Consider the following 20,790-nt stretch of genomic DNA (forward strand, 5'->3'; position numbering starts at 1 on the left):
AATAGTACAGCATCTCCCACTGCTGCTGCTGCTCCTGTTGCTGCTGCCTCTGTTCCTTCTCCTGCTGCTTTTGCCGTTGCCCGTTACCAAGCCGCTTGGTCCTTGGTTGGTGGGTGATTCTGTCAGGGTTTTCGTGTGGTGAAGTAGAGGACCAAAACGCAGCGTGGTTATATTGACTCATGTTTAATAAAAACAGATAAACATGAACACTACAAAACAATAACCGTGGAAAACCAAAAACAGCCCTATCTGGTGCAAAACACAGAGACAGGAACAATCACCCACAAAACCCAACACAAAACAGGCTACCTAAATATGGTTCCCAATCAGAGACAATGACTAACACCTGCCTCTGATTGAGAACCATATCAGGCCAAACATAGAAATAGACAAACCAGACACACAACATAGAATGCCCACCCAGCTCACGTCCTGACCAACACTAAAACAAGGAAAACACATACGAACGATGGACAGAACGTGACAAAATCATAATCGGTTGCCCTTTAATAGGAACATAACAGGTATTATAGGAACAGAACAGAGCAGGTATTATAGGAACAGAACAGGTATTATAGGAACAGAACAGAGCAGGTATTGTAGGAACAGAACAGAGCAGGTATTATAGGAACAGAGCAGGTATTATATAAATTTCAGTACAGTATTTTTTATAAACTAATGCATATAAACACATACGCCAAAATTGTCATTGACATTTTAGTAAATTAGCACACGCTCTTATCCAGAGCGACGTACAGTAGTGAGTGTATACATTTTCGTACTGTTTTCCCGTGGGAATCAAGGAATCAAACCCACAACTGACCGTGATTGGGAGTCCCATAGGGCGGCACACAATTGGCCCAGCGTCATCCAGGTTTGGACGGTGTAGGCCTTCATTGTAAATAAGAATTTGTTCATAACTGACTTGCCTGGTTAAAGGTTAACTTAAAAAATGTAAATAAAATAAAAAAGTTACAAGCGCCATGCTTTACCAACTGAGCCACACAGGATTTAGAGAAAGACACACTCTGTGACATACTCACACGCACACTATCCCACTGTCCCACTCACCTACTGTTAATGGTTGCGTCAATTGAATCTGGTATCAGGAGAAGTATGACACTGAGTCACCGATTGTATGCTGTGTACTTTTTGTTAGCTAAGCAATACGTGGTAAATGCAATTTTCGTATATACGGGTTCGCTGTAACACCACGCAGGGTAGAACAGAGAACTGACTTGTTCCTGAAAAAGTTAGTATAATATACTCTGACAGAAATAGTTCCTGCTTCCGAGACGGCCTGTCACAGAGTAGAGACTGGGCGTGGTTTAAACTCACCCAGCCTATTGTTGATTGTTGGCGCACGAACTGGTCCCAGCCCCCAGGCGCTTCAGCGGTCAGGCGTTGTTGTGTAGAATATCTATGCGCTCATACTCTCGATACAGTTATCACACACCTGGCTCCTGTTATCTAACAAAAGACGGTACAGTTCCTGTCTTCATGTTATTCTGTATTTTTCCATCACGAGAAAGGCCCAATGGCCCTGAAACTGTTGACAATGGCTCAAGTCAGCTATGTTGCTGTTGGAGGAAATTATGGTTGAAATGATTAATTATGTATACATTTAAATTAGAACCATCTATTTTAATACTATTATGTTATGATATGAAATGTATGGGTTCTTGGTTAAACTAGGACCGAAAATGTAGGTAAAACAAATTAATTGTCTGTACCTTGCGGGTTTTAGGGAGAGGGATGGCATATATCTTTTCAGACAGATAAGAATGTTTGTTTGATGTTCCATTAGTGGAGAAAAGTATATCTTTTAGACACATTGGAATGTTTGTTTTATGAGGGGAGTAGAAGACAGTCTCCAGATCTGAAGACACTGCGCTATTGTGAGGATCGGAGAGAGTGTGAGAAACTGATGAAGTCATTTTATGTTCTCTCCTTAAAATGTCATGTTCTTTGTATTTAGAGGCAGTACTCACTTGAATTAAACGCTATTACCTGACTTTTAACGCTTTCATGCGTGAGTTCCAAATATCTCTAACGGTCGCCCCAGCGTGAGTTTTTTTTATGCACGTGATGTTAGAATGTTCTCTCCATTCCCGAATGTGATTGATACGTAACAGTACATTTTATCCGCGCTGCCCTCAAACTAAAGCACGCAGCCTGTTTACATTTATAGGTTGTTTTAACTTCCATTTCAAATTATTTTCAAGCAAGTTTTTATTTTCTAAAAACAGTTTGAATTTAGGCGTGTTCCGCCTCCTCATTCATTCACATAAAAATAGTCATTTTTACTTTTGCGGATAATTACATTTTTGGGACATTTCTGAAACGGACAAAATTCCCCAAGCACTTCCCAATTGTTTGTGCAGTTCACGTCTGCAGACATTTGCTCATCTCCCGTCAGAACAGGATCTGCACACGTGTTCACATTTTCTATTCCACATTTCTATTGTAGCTTACTGTATGTATGGAGCATAATATATTTGTGTATATTCTTTATCACCGCGGACACGTGAGGTAACGTTACTCATTTTATAACCTTTGTGGTGTTATTGTCAATCATGCTTACCTAGCTACATTATTCTATTAGCTCTGTAAAATGATGCTAATTGCATCAGAAAACTATTAGCATGTGTTGTATTTTGAAGCTACCCTGTCCTTATGACTTCCAAGTGGCGCAGCGGTCTATGGCACTACAGACACCCTGGTTCAAATCCAGGCTGTATCACAACTGGCTGTGATTGGGAGTCCCATAGTGCAGCGCACAATTGGCCCAGCGTTGTCCGAGTTTGGCCGGTGTAGGCCATCATTGTAAATAATATTTTGTTCTTAAATTACTTGCCTAGTTAAATAAATAAAAAATATGACCATGGTTTGTTTATTTGGTCTATTCAGCATAGCTCTGTTCTGCCCTGCCTTGCCCCCTTGTGGAGTTCAAAAGTTAGTTTCTTACTGTTATAACTCAAATCTGTGATTTTGTCAATGCAATAAACTATTTTTTTTATAGCAGTGTTTATTATGTTACTTCTTTGTAGTATTGTTTTATTGCTATATCCTTATATTGTATTCTAATGAATAGTTCCTCTTTATTCTGTACTTTCAGAAACCAGAAACATTATTTGCCAATATCATAACTGGAGTTGAAGAATGAGGACAGCTTTTGTATGTTAATGTACACTCCTTAACAGTTGTTGGTCTGCCTCTCTAACCTCTAGATTACTGCATATCATTCAGGTTTGTCCTATCTTGAGTTTTGATCCAGCAAATATTCCAATAGGCCTTTCAGACATTTCTATCGACAAATCATGAATTAAGAGTAAGATAAAGAACAATTGTTAAACATTTCATGTAGCCTACATAATAATTCACACATAGAAGTCCTTCCAGAAGGTGTACGCCTACTGTAGGTTACACACTGTGTATTGGCTCAATAAAAGCCCTCATAACATCACCAAATACAATCCAAGGCTTCTGCATCCAACACATTGCATGTCCAGTGTATTCAGTGTGAATGTAAAGTCTGGGGTTATTGTGGTGATGAGGGGGGCCGGTATTGTCTTAGTGGTTGGAGTAGATTTGATCTCAGGGTGACTGTTCTGCTGTAACGGCACGGCCTGCGATCCAGTGACAACACACTTATGAGGCAGTTCCTTAATCAGGTACCCCCCTGAGTCTCTCCACAAAAGCATAAGTCCCCCAGACAGTCTCTGTGTAGCTTCCTTCAGACCCTATGTCCACCTATACCAGCCTCGGGCCCTGTGGGCCCCATGGCCAGCTCAGCGAGAAGCCCCTGGCTCTGGGAGGGCAGATGGAACATGGGCAGCCCTTGAAACAGCTCTGGGAGACCCCTCTCACTGATGGGGGGCTTGGCAGAATGGGCCTCAAAGTGCACCAGGAGGAAGCGCTCTCCAGCACAGCCCAGTTTGTGTTCTGCCTTGATGCAGCTCAGAGCAGCACTGAACACGTCTGCATACGGGGAGGACAAGCCCTGGAGAAGCCCATTATCCTCCCCCTCCATCTCCTCACCCCCCTCCTCCTTCTTCACTCCCTGGACTATATCCTTTCCCTGTTGGCCCTGCTGGTCCCACTGTCGGACCCAGTCCTCTGCCCTCTCCCAGGCTGCCTGTGTCAGTACCAGTATTGCCCGGATCCCTTGACTGTCCAGGTGCTGCAGCTGGGAGTGCAGCCATGGCAGGGGCCCCAGAGAGCACAGCTCAGCCCGACTCCACAGGTCCACAGAGACACTAAAGCCCTGGGCACACAGAGAGGAACCGAGCTCACACACCAGCTCTGACACAGAGCCATCCACGTCCGGTGGGCTCAGCAGCACTATGTGTCCCCTGTAGGCTACTACGGAGGGAGGGAGGGAGGGAGGGAGGGAGGGAAAGGAAAGGAAAGGAGGGATATAAGGAGGGAGGAAGGGAGGGAGGGGAGGGCAGGACGGAGGGAGGGAGAAGGGAAGGAGGGAAGGAGGGAAGAAGGGAGGGAGGGACAGAAAGAAGAAAGGAAGTAGGGAGGGAGGGAGGCAAAGGGCATGGGGAGTTAGAAACATTAATTTTCCATTGTTCTGTCAATGATTATTGATAGATGAATATGTATCTTCTTTATTTTCAGATTGTGTATTTGGACTATGAGAAACCTGCTTACATCGACCACACTCCTTCTGGTACCATTCCCATGCCCACCCTGTTGGAGAGACAGAAATGTGATGTGAAACACACTGACATGGTTCTGTAACACAGAGTCTCCTGTGTCATTTCAAGTAAGAGTTGTTTGACCTTTACAAAAGCCCTGGACCATTGTCCAACCCCAAAATTCCTTACTGTAGTAAACACCTACAAGTCAGCTATTGAGAGGAGAGGGAATCTGGGACACTGAGGAATACACGTAGTATAGGAAAGATCTTCATTCTCTTTCTTTAAATGTTATGTATTTTTTCAATCTTGTCTCATCGCTGCAACTCCCCAACGGGCTCGTGAAGTGAAGGTCGCGTAATGCCTCCTCTGACACATAACCCACTTAACCTGGAAGCCAGCCGCACTAATGTGTCAGAGGAAACACCATTGATTGACGACTGAGGTCAGCCTGCACCAATGTGTCAGAAGAAAGTTCACAGTTCAACTGACGATCAAGGTCAGCCTGCAGGAACTACAAGGAGTCGCTAGAGCGTGATGAGCAAAGTAAAACCCCTGTGGTCAAACCCTCCCCTAACAATGCTGGGCCAATTGTGCACCATCCTATGGGACTCCCAATCACGGCTGGTTGTGATGCAGCCCGGGATCAAACCCTGGTCTGTAGTGACACCTCTAAGCACAGTGATGCAGTGCCTTAGACCACTGTGCCACTCAGGGGGCACTCTTTCTCTACATGTTGATCTCCTTTAAAACTACTCCTCTCTCTCTATTAAGACTGATTTGGTGGGAGGCAGAGAGCACATCTGTGGTGAGAAGAGCCAAGCACTCACTTCACCACAGTGTAAAAACAACACAAACCTAACACAAGTTTAACACTTTTGGACTCTGTTTGTCTCTACACACAGTGGCTTTGCATGTGTGTAGCTGGGGAAGGACCAGAGTGACTCACGTTTCAGTTTACCATGCAGGAAATATAGACAAATTGCTGCTAGGAGAGCCAGCATCAGGGAGAGCAGGACCAACAGACTCCAGCGCCAGTGCCACCAACTGGCTGAGAGGGAGAAGTAAAAGACATGATTATTTTCCAATCCTCCTAGAATTTCTTACCAGCTTCCCTCCTGTGAACATAGATTTGAACATAACAGCCATCTTTTTAAACACCAAAAATCTGTGGCCAGGAAATCTAACTTGTATTAGTTCCAGTAGGATCCATATCAACTTTGATAATGATACCTCAGCCCTCTCCTAAAATACTCACAGTCAATGGGACAGAAGGGGCCAAGCTCACTGTTCTTCCCTTTTACCTGGAGGGATGGAGACCCACCCACCCGCACACACACACACACACACACACACACACACACACACACACACACACACACACACACACACACACACACACACACACACACACACACACACACACACACACACACACACACACACACACACGCACACACACACACTTAACATAAGATGAGCTCTCATCATGATACGACAGGATCCCAGTTCAGTACTGGGGAACAACGAGAGTCAACCTGTAGAAGTATCTTACCATCACACAGAGATCAAGGCCAAGTACGACATCCTCAAACACACCGGGCATCAGCTAAAACATATAACAAATGTATCTATCATTCAATCAAAATATGTCTTATTCATATCTCACCAGACCATAAAAAAGCCACAAGTAAAAAACAAAACAAACAATTGCTACATGACAGTAACGTTATATCCCAACAACGAAGAGGTCACCAAAGACACACCAATAAAAAGCCAAAAATTATCAGAAGCATCAATCAAATGGTTGGATATATGTACCCAGTGTCCCCTGCTGTTTTCCCTCCAAATGTCATCTGACAGACGCTGCCTAAAGGCAACCAGCTCTGTGCACCTGTCCATGTCCAAGCCTGCACCTTTCTGGCAGGGCCACACTTCTGCCTCCACCCTACAGGGGGCAGTCAGGTTCCAGGATAGCATGGCACCACCACTGTTCATTTGGCCCTGCACCACAGATACTGACACATTCTCCCATACATTCCTCTGCAGCAGCTCTGGTGGAGAGAGATAAAGGTATAATATACCATACTTTATAGGGGAGTTATAGATGCAATGGGAATCAACTTCATGGCCCACATTCATTACTGTCATAGTGTAACACAGGTGTAACAAGAAGGATGCTGCATGGTTCTTCTCTTACCGGTGTGGTTTCTAAAGGGACAGCTAATGGATCGATGAGACCTCTCGTCTCCTTTATTCCACCACACCTGAAACACACACACAACCAATTAGCACACCTGAAACACACACCCCTATTAACACAACCTGATTAATACACACCTGAAACACAGACACGATTTGCATACACCTGAAACACACACACACTGATTACTAAAACACACACACAAAACAGAGAGCAACACAAAAGGGATAACTTTGTCTCACACTGAGTTGGATGTGTCTAGTAACAGCACTACTGACAAAAGTACTGTAGGCCTAATCCAGCTTGAGCTTCTGAGTGGTGCAGTGGTCTAAGGCACTATAGCTCAGTGCAAGAGGTGTCACTACAGTCCCTAGTCCAAATCCAGGCTGTGTCACATCCGGCTGTGATTGAGAGTGCCATAACGTGGTGCACATTTGGCCAATTGTCATCTGTTTTTGGCTGGGGTAGGCTGTCATTGTAAATAATAATTTGTTCTTAACTGACTTGCCTAGTTAAATAAAAAATAAGGGGAAATAAAATCAGTACCTGGAAGCACATGCAGGGGGTGACAGAGTGCAGTGGAACTGTACTCTCCTTACAGGTCTGAAAGACAACAAGCAACATGCTATCACTGGGAAGGGTGAAAGTCTGAGAAAATTGTTGCATATTAACTGAGTTTAAATGAATGCCAAGTACATCACGGACCCTGCACACTCCATTAACTTCATGTTGTAGGCACATTTCCAGTGGGTAGGGGCTGTCATCTGCCTTGTTGACTTGCAGCCTCACCTCATGACTTTCCTGATCAATCAGAGCGCTGAAACTAGGGACTGACAGACACACTGGCCAATTATAGAGCAGAAAATTTTCACTTTCTCACTTCAAATAAACCAGAATCATTATGGAAAAACAGAACAAATGGCCATGGACAAACTATTTATTGGTTTGGATAGTCCCCTACAGATGATTTATTTATGCTCAACTGACTATCAGCAAACTGTCAACTACTTTAATTATGCACTAGCCCTAAACTAGTCTTAACTCTAACCCTAACTCTAGTCTTAACCCTAATCCTAACTCTAAATCTAATTCTTGGCACAGCCCTAGACAAGAGGTTGCATTTCAACAGGGAGGCAATTGATAATCAAATGAACATAATACAAAAATCCCCATAAAAATCTGTCAGTTGAAGCTAGACATATGTTTTTTGCATTTGATGCATCACAATTCACCGCATCCTCCTATGTCGCACTTACGCATCTGTGGTGAAAGTTAACAGAGCTAAGGAGGTGTTTGTCAGACCATGAGACATCCCGAAAATCGGTCTTCTCACAAAATCGTCTGTAGCATCTGAACTATTATGACGCCTCTGTGAAAGATGAGACTCCCACGAACACGATGGTGTTCTCTGTTTTGCTCTACACCCCCAAAAATTGTCTGAAGGGGACTAAAGGGGTCTGAAGTCAGTACAGCCGATCTGCCAACTTCTGTCTGTAGTGTGAGCTACACACTATTTTGACTCCACTATGCAAAGGTGAGACTCTCATGAACATGTCGGTTTTGTCACAAGACTCATTTGAAGGTCCCCCAGTACCAGAAATATTGGCACCCTTGCACTTTTTTAACATAATGCACCATAATGCACCACAATATAAAAATCACTAATTCAACCAGTTTGAATATAGAGAAAAGGACTCATGTTTTGTATCGTTGTGTGTACCGCAATGAACAAGAAAACTAGATCATTATCTGAGGAGGTCAGACACAAGATTGCAGCCAAGCATGACAATCTCAAGGCTACAAGTCCATCTCCAGAGACCTTGATGTTCCTGTTTCCACCGTACATAATGTTATTGATAGGTTATAAGACCCATCCCACTGTAGCCAACCTGCCTGGACATGGCTGCAAGAGAAAATGTTGAAGATTGCAGGGAAGGATTGTTCAAATGATATGGAAAGTACCACACAGACCTTCAAACACAAGCTGACCTTCAGACACAAGGTACATCAGTTTCAACTCACACCATCCGTTGCCAACTCAATGAAAGGGGTTATGAATATGGTAGGAGACCCAGGAGGACCCCACTGCTGAGAGAGAGACATAAGAAAGCCTGACTGCAATTTCCCAAACACACCTGAACATGTCAACATCCTTCTGGGAGAGTGTCCTGTGGACAGATGAGACCAAATTAGAGCTTTTTGGTAAAGCACACCATCTCTATGTTTACAGTAAACAAAATTAGACCATAACAAAAAATAACACCTTCCATACAGTCAAACATTGAGGAGGTTCAGAGGTGTTTTGGGGTTTCTTTGCTGCCTCTGGCACTGGGTGCCTTGAATGTGTGCATGTTATCATGACATCTGGAGAATATCAAGCCATTCCTAGACTTACGGTGCTTGCTTCGTGTTCCTCGGAAACTATGCAGTATTTCGTTTTTTTAATGTATTATTTCTTACATTGTTACCACAGGAAATCTTACATTTTATTACATACAGCCGTGAGGAACTATTGGATATAAGAGCAATGTCAACTTACCAACATTACGACCACAAATACAACTTTCCCAAGCGGATCCTCTGTTTGGTCCACCACCCAGGACAGTGGTTCGGATCCCAGCCGACGACCCAAAAAAACGTCGCCACAGAAGGGGCTGACGGAGCGGTCAGGCTCTGTAGACGGGCACATTGCGCACCACTCCCGAGTATACTACTCGCCAATGTCCAGTCTCTTGACAACAAGGTAGATGAAATTCGAGCAAGTGCTGCCTTTCAGAGAGACATCAGAGATTGCAATGTTCTTTGTGTCACCGAAACATGGCTCACTCGGAATATGTTATCAGAGTTGGTATAGCCACCTCGTTTCTTCACGCATCACGCCGACAGAAACAAACAACTCTCTGGAAAGAAGAAGGACGGGGTGTATGCCTTATGATTAACGAGACGTGGTGTGACCATAACAACATACAGGAACAAGTCCTTTTGTTCACCTGACCTAGAATTCCTTACAATCAAATACCGACCGCATTATCTACCAAGATTATTCTCTTCAATTATAATCACAGTCGTGTATATCCCCCCAAGCAGACAAATCGACAGCCCTGAAAGAACTTCATTGGACTCTATGTAAACTGGAAACCACATATTCTGAGGCTGCATTTATTGTAGCTGGGGATGTTAACAAGGCTAATTTTTTGTCAGCATAGCTGACAAAACCCTGGGATTGTTACTCTAAGGCTTAAAAGCCCTCCCCTGCTTTCGAAAATCAAGGCTCCCAGCCTAAGACAGAAACAAAAACAGGAAACTGTTGTTTTGTCTTATATCATCTTGTCATATTAGGTTCGTTCCCTTTTTCTATCCCTCTCTCTCCCCTCCCTCTCTCTCCTCTCTCTATCGTTCCGTGACCTCCCAGCTGTTCTATTCCCTAATCATCATTTAGTCTTCCCACCCTGTTCCCGATCCTTTCCCCTGATTAGAGTCCCTATTTATTCCTTTGTGTTCCGTTCCTGTCCCGTCGGTTCCTTGTTTTGTATTCACCATGCTGTGATTGTGTTTCGCCCTGTCCTGTCGTGTTTTTGCCTTCATCAGATGCTGCGTGTGAGCAGGTGTCTCTGTCTACTACGGCCTGCCCTACCCGAAGCGACCTGCAGTCTGTGGCGGTTATTCCCCTCTACAGACTCTGTTATTCCCTGTTTGGACTTAAATAAACTCTGTTTCTGTTTTTTTGGACAGAAGGAACCGACCAAGTAGACCCAGCGACTTCAGACGCTCGTTACACTGCCGTCGAGATCCAACCATGCTCGGCAGACACGAGCAGGAATTGTCTGCTGCTCGCCATGCCGTGGAGAACCTGGCCGCTCAGGTTTCCGACCTCTCTGGACAGTTCCAGAGTCTACGTCTCGTGCCACCTGTTACTTCCTGGCCTGCCGAGCCTCCAGAACCTAGGGTTAATAACCCACCTTGCTACTCCGGGCAGCCCACTGAGTGCCGCTCCTTTCTCACGCAGTGTGAGATTGTGTTCTCTCTCCAACCCAACACATACTCTAGAGAGAGAGCTCGGGTTGCTTACGTCATTTCACTCCTTACTGGCCGGGCTCGAGAATGGGGCACATATCTGGGAGGCAAGATTGCTCTAACAAGTTCCAGAACTTTAAAGAGGAGATGATTCGGGTTTTTGACCGTTCAGTTTTTTGGTAGGGAGGCTTCTAGGGCCCTGGCTTCCTTATGCCAAGGTGAACATAACGGAATTCTATTGAGTTTCGCACTCTTGCTGCCTCTAGTGAGTGGAACGAGCCGGCGCTGCTCGCTCGTTTTCTGGAGGGACTCACGCAGTGGTTAAGGATGAGATTCTCTCCCGGGAGGTTCCTTCAGATGTGGACTCTTTGATTGCTCTCGCCATCCGCATAGAACAACGGGTAGATCTTCGTCACCGGGCTCGTGGAAGAGAGCTCGCATCAATGGTGTTTCCCTGCTCCGCATCGCAACCATCTCCCTCCTCTGGCTTTGAGACTGAGCCCATGCAGCTGGGAGGGATTCGCATCTCGACTAAGGAGAGGGAACGGAGGATCACCAACCGCCTGTGCCTCTATTGCGGAGTTGCTGGACATTTTGTTAATTCATGTCCAGTAAGAGGCCAGAGCCCATCAGTAAGCGGAGGGCTACTGGTGAGCGCTACTACTCTGGTCTCTTCATCTAGATCTTGTAACATGTCGGTCCATCTACGCTGGACCGGTTGCTATGCCTTGATTGACTCTGGGGCTGAGGTTGTTTCATGGACGAAGCATGGGTTCGGAAACATAACATTCCTTTCAGACCGTTAGACAAGTGTTTGCCTTAGATGGTAGTCATCTTCCCAGTATCAGATTTGAGACACTACCTTTAACCCTCACAGTATCTGGTAACCACAGTGAGACTATTTCTTTTTTGATTTTCCGTTCACCGTTTACCCTGTTGTTTTGGGTCATCCCTGGCTAGTATGTCATAATCCTTCTATTAATTGGTCTAGTAATTCTATCCTATCCTGGAACGTTTCTTGTCATGTGAAGTGTTTAATGTCTGCCATCCCTCCCGTTTCTTCTGTCCCTACTTCCCAGGAGGAACCTGGCGATTTGACAGGAGTGCCGGAGGAATATCATGATCTGCGCACGGTCTTCAGTCGGTCCCGAGCCAACTCCCTTCCTCCTCACCGGTCGTATGATTGTAGTATTGATCTCCTTCCGGGGACCACTCCTCCTCGAGGTAGACTATACTCTCTGTCGGCTCCCGAACGTAAGGCTCTCGAGGATTATTTGTCTGTGTCTCTTGAACCATAGTGCCTTCTTCTTCTCCGGCCGGGGCGGGGTTCTTTTTTGTTAAGAAGAAGGACGGTACTGCGCCCCTGCGTGGATTATCGAGGCTGAATGACATAACGGTTAAGAATCGTTATCCGCTTCCCCTTATGTCATCAGCCTTCGAGATTCTGCAGGGAGCCAGGTGCTTTACTAAGTTGGACCTTCGTAACGCTTACCATCTCGTGCGCATCAGAGAGGGGGACGAGTGGAAAACGGCGTTTAACACTCCGTTAGGGCATTTTGAGTACCGGGTTCTGCCGTTCGGTCTCGCCAATGCGCCAGCTGTTTTTCAGGCATTAGTTAATGATGTTCTGAGAGACATGCTGAACATTTTTGTTTTTGTCTATCTTGAACTCGAGATTCATGTTCAGCACGTTCGAACAGCGCCTTTAGAGAATTGTCTCTACGTAAAGGCTGAGAAGTGCTCTTTTCATGTCTCCTCCGTTACTTTTCTCGGTTCCGTTATTTCCGCTGAAGGCATTCAGATGGATTCCGCTAAGGTCCAAGCTGTCAGTGATTGGCCCGTTCAAGGTCACGTGTCGAGCGCTTTTTAGGTTTCGCTAATTTCTATCGGCGTTTCATTCGTAATTTCCCCAAGTTGCTGCCCCTCTCACAGCTCTTACTTCTGTCAAGACGTGTTTTAAGTGGTCCGGTTCCGCCCAGGGAGCTTTTGATCTTCTAAAAGAACGTTTTACGTCCGCTCCTATCCTCGTTACTCCTGACGTCACTAGACAATTCATTGTCGAGGTTGGCGCTTCAGAGGTAGGCGTGGGAGCCATTCTATCCCAGCGCTTCCAGTCTGAATAAGGTTCATCCTTGCGCTTATTTTCTCATCGCCTGCGCCATCTGAGCGCAACTATGATGTGGGTAACCGTGAACTGCTCGCCATCCGCTTAGCCCTAGGCGAATGGCGACAGTGGTTGAGGGGGCGAACAGACCATAAGAACCTTGAGTACATCCGTTCTGCCAAACGACTTAATGCCCGGCTCGTTGGGCGTTGTTTTTCGCTCGTTTCGAGTTTGTGATTTCTTACCGTCCGGGTAGCAAGAACACCAAGCCTGATGCCTTATCCCGTCTGTTTAGTTCTTCTGTGGCTTCTACTGATCTCGAGGGGATTCTTCCTTATGGGCGTGTTGTCGGGTTGACAGTCTGGGGAATTGAAAGACAGGTTAAGCAAGCACTCACGCACACTGCGTCGCCGCGCGCTTGTCCTAGTAACCTCCTTTTCGTTCCTGTTTCCACTGTCTGGCTGTTCTTCAGTGGGCTCACTCTGCCAAGTTAGCTGGTCATCCCGGTGTTCGAGGCACTCTTGCGTCTATTCGCCAGCGCTTTTGGTGGCCGACTCAGGAGCGTGACACGCGCCGTTTCGTGGCTGCGTGTTCAGACTGCGCGCAGAAGAAGTCTGGTAATTTTTTTCTGCTTCTGCTCCTGGTCTTGCTGGGTCTCAGTCTGTTCCCTGCCATCGCATCTCTCCTGTTCTTGTTCCTGCCCTTGCTGTGTCTCAGTCTGTCCCTAGTTCTCATTTTTTTTAGAGTAGTACCCTAGTTTCCCTTTTTATCGTTTTTCGTTACGGTCCTGAGGAGAGGAGTTGGGTTCTTTCTCGGGACGTGCTGGACCGTTTGATCTATGATTTCCTCCGTTGCCGCCAGTGTTCCTCCTCGAGAGCGCCAGGAGGCGCTCGGTGAGTGGGGGGTAGTACTGTCATGTTTTGTCTTATATCATCTTGTCATTTTGCTTTTCCTTCTGTTCGTTTCCCCCTGCTGGTCTTATTAGGTTCGTTCCTTTTTCTATCCCTCTCTCTCCCCCTCCCTCTCTCTCCTCTCTCTATCGTTCCGTTCCTGCTCCCAGCTGTTCCTATTCCCCTAATCATCATTTAGTCTTCCCACACCTGTTCCCGATCCTTTCCCCTGATTAGAGTCCCTATTTATTCCTTTGTGTTCCGTTCCTGTCCCGTCGGTTCCTTGTTTTGTATTCACCATGCTGTGATTGTGTTTCGCCCTGTCCTGTCGTGTTTTTGCCTTCATCAGATGCTGCGTGTGAGCAGGTGTCTCTGTCTACTACGGCCTGCGCCTACCCGAAGCTGCAGTCTGTGGCCGCTTCTCCAGTTATTCCCCTCTACAGACTAGAGGATTTCTGTTATTCCCTGTTTGGACTTAAATAAACTCTGTTTCTGTTAAGTCGCTTTTGGGTCCTCTTTCACCTGCATGACAGAAACGCCCGTGCTCAGGTCTGTATGACGCTGGTCCGACCAATCAGATTCCACGCTTCAAGATTGCTTCGATCACGTGGACTGGGATATGTTCCGCATAGCGTCGGACAACAAAATTGATGAATACGCTGAATCGGTGAGTGAATTTATTAGCAAGTGCATCGGTGATGTTGTACCCACAGCGACTATTAAAACCTTCCCCAACCAGAAACTGTGGATTGATGGCAGCATTCGAGCAAACTGTAAGTGCGAACCATTGCTTTTAAACAGGGCAAGGCGACCGGAAACATGACTGAACACAAACAGTGTAGCTACTCCCTGCACAAGGCGATCAAACAAGCTAAACGTCAGTATAGAGACAAAGTAGAGTCGCAGTTCAACGGCTCAGACACGAGAGGTATGTGGCAGGGTCTACAGTCAATCACGGACTACAAAAAGAAAACCAGCTCCGTCGCGGACCACGATGTCTTGTTCCCAGACGAACTAAACAACTTCTTTGCTCGCTTTGAGGTCAATACAGTGCCACCGACACGGCCCGCAACCAAAACCTGCTGGCTCTCCTTCACTGCAGCCAACGTGAGAAAAACATTTAAACATGTTAACCCTCGCAAGACTGCTGGCCCAGACAGCATCCCTAGCAGCGTCCTCAGAGCATGTACAGACCAGCTGGCTGGTGTGTTTACGGACATATTCAATATGCTATTCAATATGCTTCAAGAGGGCCACCATTGTTCCTGTTCCCAAGAAAGCTAAGGTAACTGAGCTAAGTGCTTTGAGAGACTAGTCAAGGACCATTTCACCTCCACCCTACCTGACACCTTAAACCCACTCCAATTTGCTTACCCCCCCAATGGGTCCACAGACGACACAATTGCAATCACACTGCACACTGCCCTAACCCATCTGGACAAGAGGAATACCTATGTAAGAATGCTGTTCATCAACATCAGCTCAGCATTTAACATTATAGTACCCTCCAAACTCGTCATTAACCACGAGACCCTGGGTCTCGACCCCGCCCTGTGCAACTGGGTCCTGGACTTCCTGACGGGCCTCCCCCAGGTGGTGAGGGTAGAAAAGAACATCTCCACCCCGATGATCCTCAACACTGAGGCCCCACAAGGGTGCGTTCTCAGTCCTCTCCTGTACTCCCTGTTCAACCATGACTGCGTGGCAATGAACGCCTCCAACTCAATCATCAAGTTTGCAGACGACACTACAGTGGTAGGCTTGATTACCAACAACGACGAGACGGCCTACAGGGAAGAGGTGAGGGCCCTCGAAGTGTGGTGTCAGCAAAATAACCTCACACTCAATGTCAACATAACAAAGGAGATGATCGTGGACTTTAGGAAACAGCAGAGGGAGCAGAACCCTATCCACATCGATGGCAGAGTAGTGGAGAAGTTGGAAAGTTTTAAGTTCCTCTGCGTATACATCACAGACCAACTGAAATGGTACACCCACACAGACAGTGTGGTGAAGAAGGTGCAGCAGCGCCTCTTCAACCTCAGAAGGCTGAAAACATTTGGCTTGTCACCAAAAACACTCACAAACTTTTACAGATGCACAATCGAGAGCATTCTGTCGGCCTGTATCACCGACTGGTACGGCAACTGCTTTGCCTGCAACCGTAAGGCTCTCCAGAGAGTAGTGAGGTCTGCACAACGCATCACCGGGGGCAAACTACCTGCCCTCCATGAAACCTACACCACCCGATGTCACAGGAAGGCCAAAAAGTTCATCAATGACAACCACCACCCGAGCCACTGCCTGTTCACCCCGCTATCATCCAGAAGGTGAGGTCAGTACAGCTGCTGCCAACATACTGACTCAAATCTCTATCCCCTTCAATAATTAAAAATTGGATTTAATAAATGTATCACTAGCCACTTTAAACAATGCCACTATATATAATGTTTACGTACCCTACATTACTCATCTCATATACTGTACTCTAATCCATCTACTACATCTTGCCTATGCTCATCCATATACTTTTATGTACATATTCTTATTCATTCCTTTACACTTGTGTGTGTATATATATATATATATATATATATATATATATATATCCTGACCTTTCTTATATCTCTCGATATAGAACACACACTTCAGAAAAAAATTTTTTTTTTGGGGGGTGCTATCTGTTGTTCCATGTAGTGAATCTGTTCATTAATCCACTTGTAAGGGCTAGTAGCAGGAAGGTCAAAAATAATTTTTCATCAAATTATTTTGTAATATATAAAACAAATTATACCTCAAGGGTTCTTACAAATCTAAATCAAATAGCTAAATGATCCTTGATATGACCTTCTTAAAACAATTTAGCTTCTTAGAACCCCCTCCCCGGCTTAGGCAGGGCTTAGACTCTTATGGGTTAATCATCTATAGAGGACGGTCCATTAATTAAAGTGAGACCAATATTAAAGTAAGACCAAAATTAAAGTCCTGCACACAGGACACAGGAGATGTACTAACCAAAGAATTAGAATGAGTTGAATAGAAATGGAACCCGATTGAATGCTGTACAGTGCTTTCTGTTTTTACTTCTTGCTTTACTCCTATGGTTACACTCCTGAATAGAGATCCCCATTCTAGTAATTCTATTTATATGGTATTAACAACATAGGAACCATAGAAACAAACAAATGTAGAACATAGAGCATGTAACTCACTGTCACACTCTTCTACAACCCCCTGTGCAGCAGATGAGCACACTAAGGGCAGATAGGACAAATAATTATCAGATCTCAAAATTTCAGAGGATCAATTACTAACAAATATGTATTGACAGTCAAAGCAATGACATAAAATGTTAGATTACTATGGGAAATGCAATACCTTCATCCACTGAGGGAAGCACCACTTTCGAGTGGTGGGAACAAACATACACAGTCACCTGACTGTTGAAGGACACTGCATTATCTTTAAGCAGCAGTGACAGCCATGCCTGCTGGGTATAGATGAACATAGAAATGAATCACAAATACACACACATGCACCCACGCATGGACACACACAGACGCACACGCACACACACACACACGGAATGTACCTTGGATGTAGCTTGCCCATCCAGAGCAGCAGGGATCACTGTGAATTCCAGAATCTTGCAAATCTCCATTCCTAGTTCTGGTACGTTGTAACATACATTCATATATGATGCTGAAACACAGAGAACCCAGTAGGCTGCAGGAGTGAGGATAGCATTACTTACTGACACAAAATGAGAGTATTTTAAATAAACCATGCGTTACAAGCTAATACGGGTGCACTCTACCAAACTGTTGTCTTTTTCAATTTTAACAGCAGCATAAAAAAATGGGGCTTTGAGTGTTCACACACCTGTCTGGTGGTTTCTGGGCTGGATGTCAAGGTGAATGTGTAGGCAGGGTCTGCATGCCGTGCCCTGTCTGCAGCACAGCACCGGCTGCACCTCCAGATCGACAGGACACTCTGGGATCAGAACCACAGCACCTGCCTTCACTGTGCAGTTAGAGATACCCTGATGAGAGACAATGTAAACAGTCACTACACAACTACTGTTGTTGTATGCAAGTATTATACTCTATTCATCCATACATACACAGTAACTACACACCTACCGATAGGTACCCTACTGTGTTCAACCCAGTGACATGCAGTCAGGGTAGGCAAGTTAGCCAGTGACTACCCTGTGATAATCGAATCAAAATAGCTCTTATGAAAATCCAAATTAAAAATATAGTAAAAAATATGTTCACAACAACAAACAAATATCTAATGTTTTCTCTCAATGATTCTGGTGGTTTGTACATTGAAAATACCAACATGTGCTAAAACTGCATAAGAAACACTCAGGAGAGGTGCCAGGGTATGCATCACTGATTGTCGGATGCAGTGCCTACCTTCCCATTCATTTAAATGCATTCAAATCACATTCCTGACTCTTTTCACTGTTGATGGAAAGAGCAAGCACTGTATATTACCGATGGTGCTAGCTACATTCATTTCATTGAACAAATTTCATAGTTTGTACATACGTATTGCCTGAAAAATGTTTTTGTATATCAGAGATAGTCACCTCTTCCCCTTTGAGGATATGCAGTGCTTATGGTTGTGTTTACATAGTTTGGCACTGTCATCCCCTGAGTGTCAACTAACATTAATTAAGTTAACTAGCTAGAATACACATTAATCTGACAAAATTGATATCATCCAGAAGGATAGATTAATGGATTTAATTTACAAGTGAATGTAGGCCTTAAAGCATTTTCCTTTGCAATTAGCAGGTCATTGTTGAACGAACATGAGAAAAACTGTTTGTTTTTTACAAATGTGTGAAACATATGTAACTTGCTCCATCATTATCAGTCACATGGACCACAACATACATTTAAGCTATATATACTGTTGAAAAGAGAAGATTTTAAGCTTCATAACGATATCAAACATGTGTATCAACTGTCAAAGCTCTGATTAGCTGTTAAGAGAAAATAATAAAGCACTTCTCTGCCTTCTTAACAACATTAACAACAAGGCATGTCCCACAGGCCCTTGTTTTGTCGCACCTGGACTACTGTTCAGTCGTGTGGTCAGGTGCCACAAAGAGGGACATCAGAAAATGACCAATTTTGGTCATTTTTCCGCTGTCCCGGTAAATTCCACCAGATGGTAAATGGAATCTTATTGCAAATGTACAAAACATCACCAATCACGACATGGCCATTTCTCCTAAACGGATAAGACTTCGAAGACAAAACTCGGTGAGCATAGGTTTGGACTAATGGGCTGTTAGCCCAGAAACAAGATGGCATTGATTTTTCTTGGATTAAAGGTCAAAAACTAAAATAGAGCGCTAATTTGACCGCTTCACGTCAAAGAACATGAACCTATGGTGCCGGGAAAAAAATAACTAGCCATTTATCTATCGTAATTTAAGAGAAATCGTACAATGTACAATTGGTGAAGTTCAAAGAAATGTGTGTTTTAAAAAAAAGTTACAGATCCAGTTGCAGCGTGTTCATCCGAATCCGTTCTCCCAACAGATGTCAAAGAAAAAAACTCTCTCTCACACACACACACACACACACACACACACACACACACACACACACACACACACACACACACACACACACACACACACACACACACACACACACACACACACACACACACACACACACACACACACAGCAAGGATGGAGTGACATGGTACTTAAAGACACACAGAGCCTGTAATGGCATTACCATAATCTACGGTCAAGCGGGGAATCTCGTTGAACTCGGCACAGCCTAGAGATTATGGGCCTACTTTCTGAAAAAAAGTAGGCCCATAATGAAGCCTGGCCCAAAATTTCAGGTGCTTTTGGGTGACAGCGGGAGAACCATTAGGGTTAGAATTCGACCTCAGGAACATTCCTGAGGTCCTCTCGATCTGTGCAAGCCTAATCTTGACCGTGTGGCATTAACCTTTAACAGTGAAAAGAAGGTGTTTACATCAAACAGTTTGCAATGACTTCTCTCCCCATAGGAATACATTGTCTGCTCCCCTAAATTCAACCTGAAGCCTATGTGGGTTATGAATGCCTTATGAACCTGTCTTCGATGACAATTCATCAAGCCACTATGAGGTCAACCTGTGTTGATTCTAAGCTTCCTGGAGCAACCGGAAGTGGTTAAATTCACCCTAAAGGTTTTGATGTACCCATAAATAAGTCAATTCTTAAAGTAAAGACTTTAAACACAGGATTCTGTAAAAGCCTACCCCAATGAGGATATGTGTTCACTTTCAGCTTCCTGTGCCAACCGAAAGTTTGTTAAATTGGGATCATAGGGGCTGTTTCAAAGGGTTAAAAAATTAGCATCTTTCCAAAACTTCAAATATGTGATAAGGCAACCCTCATGAACTGTAGAACAGTCATTTCTCCCATAATATTTCCAAGAAAAACTCACACACACACACACCAAGGATGGAGTGACACAGTAGCCTGCAATAGTCACCTTCGTTCAAACTATCAAAGAACCGTCAGACCTAGAGCTCTGAAACTTTTAAAACCTGTTCTAGAGCTCAAGTTGATAGTGCACGGTGAGTTATGTGGCTCTGGAAGATTCTCAGACCAAGAAACAGCCTCATACATTTGCAATAACTTCAATTCATTTTGACCATCACAAAAATGATGACATTTAGAAAAGTCCCAGAATCGCAAGATTAGGTGCATTGAAACCGCCTTCGGCCCATAGAGACGGACCCTAATGTTTCTGTCCTATAGCTCATTCAAGGACCCTGTAGCAACGCACGGAAAATGTGGATTTTCAGCACCAATTAAGGTCGATGCTCAGGCTCCAAATGACCTATTGAGCCGAAACTTGGGATTCGGGGTTGCCTCAGCTAGGCCTACACATAATGTC

The 20,790-nt window shown here is 44.7% G+C and overlaps 1 protein-coding gene across 4 annotated transcripts in view; it reads right to left on the reverse strand.

Moving 5' to 3' along the window:
• Positions 1-481: 481 nt before the first annotated feature.
• Positions 482-20,790, reverse strand: part of LOC124028035 (interleukin-17 receptor C-like) — a 28,182-nt gene continuing 7,873 nt past the window's right edge. For 2 of the 4 annotated variants that reach the window (XM_046340203.1, XM_046340218.1), the window contains 14 exons: positions 17,743-17,902; positions 17,453-17,562; positions 17,239-17,350; positions 17,073-17,114; positions 8,988-9,020; positions 7,558-7,682; positions 7,399-7,455; positions 6,850-6,916; positions 6,471-6,703; positions 6,205-6,258; positions 5,908-5,953; positions 5,599-5,700; positions 4,663-4,701; positions 482-4,365 (listed from right to left, as the gene is read on the reverse strand). In XM_046340203.1, coding sequence (XP_046196159.1) covers positions 3,737-4,365; positions 4,663-4,701; positions 5,599-5,700; positions 5,908-5,953; positions 6,205-6,258; positions 6,471-6,703; positions 6,850-6,916; positions 7,399-7,455; positions 7,558-7,682; positions 8,988-9,020; positions 17,073-17,114; positions 17,239-17,350; positions 17,453-17,562; positions 17,743-17,902 — 1,809 coding nt within the window. In that variant the 3' untranslated portion in view covers positions 482-3,736. The remainder of the gene's footprint in view (positions 4,366-4,662; positions 4,702-5,598; positions 5,701-5,907; positions 5,954-6,204; positions 6,259-6,470; positions 6,704-6,849; positions 6,917-7,398; positions 7,456-7,557; positions 7,683-8,987; positions 9,021-17,072; positions 17,115-17,238; positions 17,351-17,452; positions 17,563-17,742; positions 17,903-20,790) is intronic. The other 2 variants (XM_046340209.1, XM_046340216.1) reach the window with 2 other exon arrangements.

This window comes from Oncorhynchus gorbuscha, linkage group LG03, assembly GCF_021184085.1.
Source record: "Oncorhynchus gorbuscha isolate QuinsamMale2020 ecotype Even-year linkage group LG03, OgorEven_v1.0, whole genome shotgun sequence".
Taxonomy (NCBI): domain Eukaryota; kingdom Metazoa; phylum Chordata; class Actinopteri; order Salmoniformes; family Salmonidae; genus Oncorhynchus; species Oncorhynchus gorbuscha.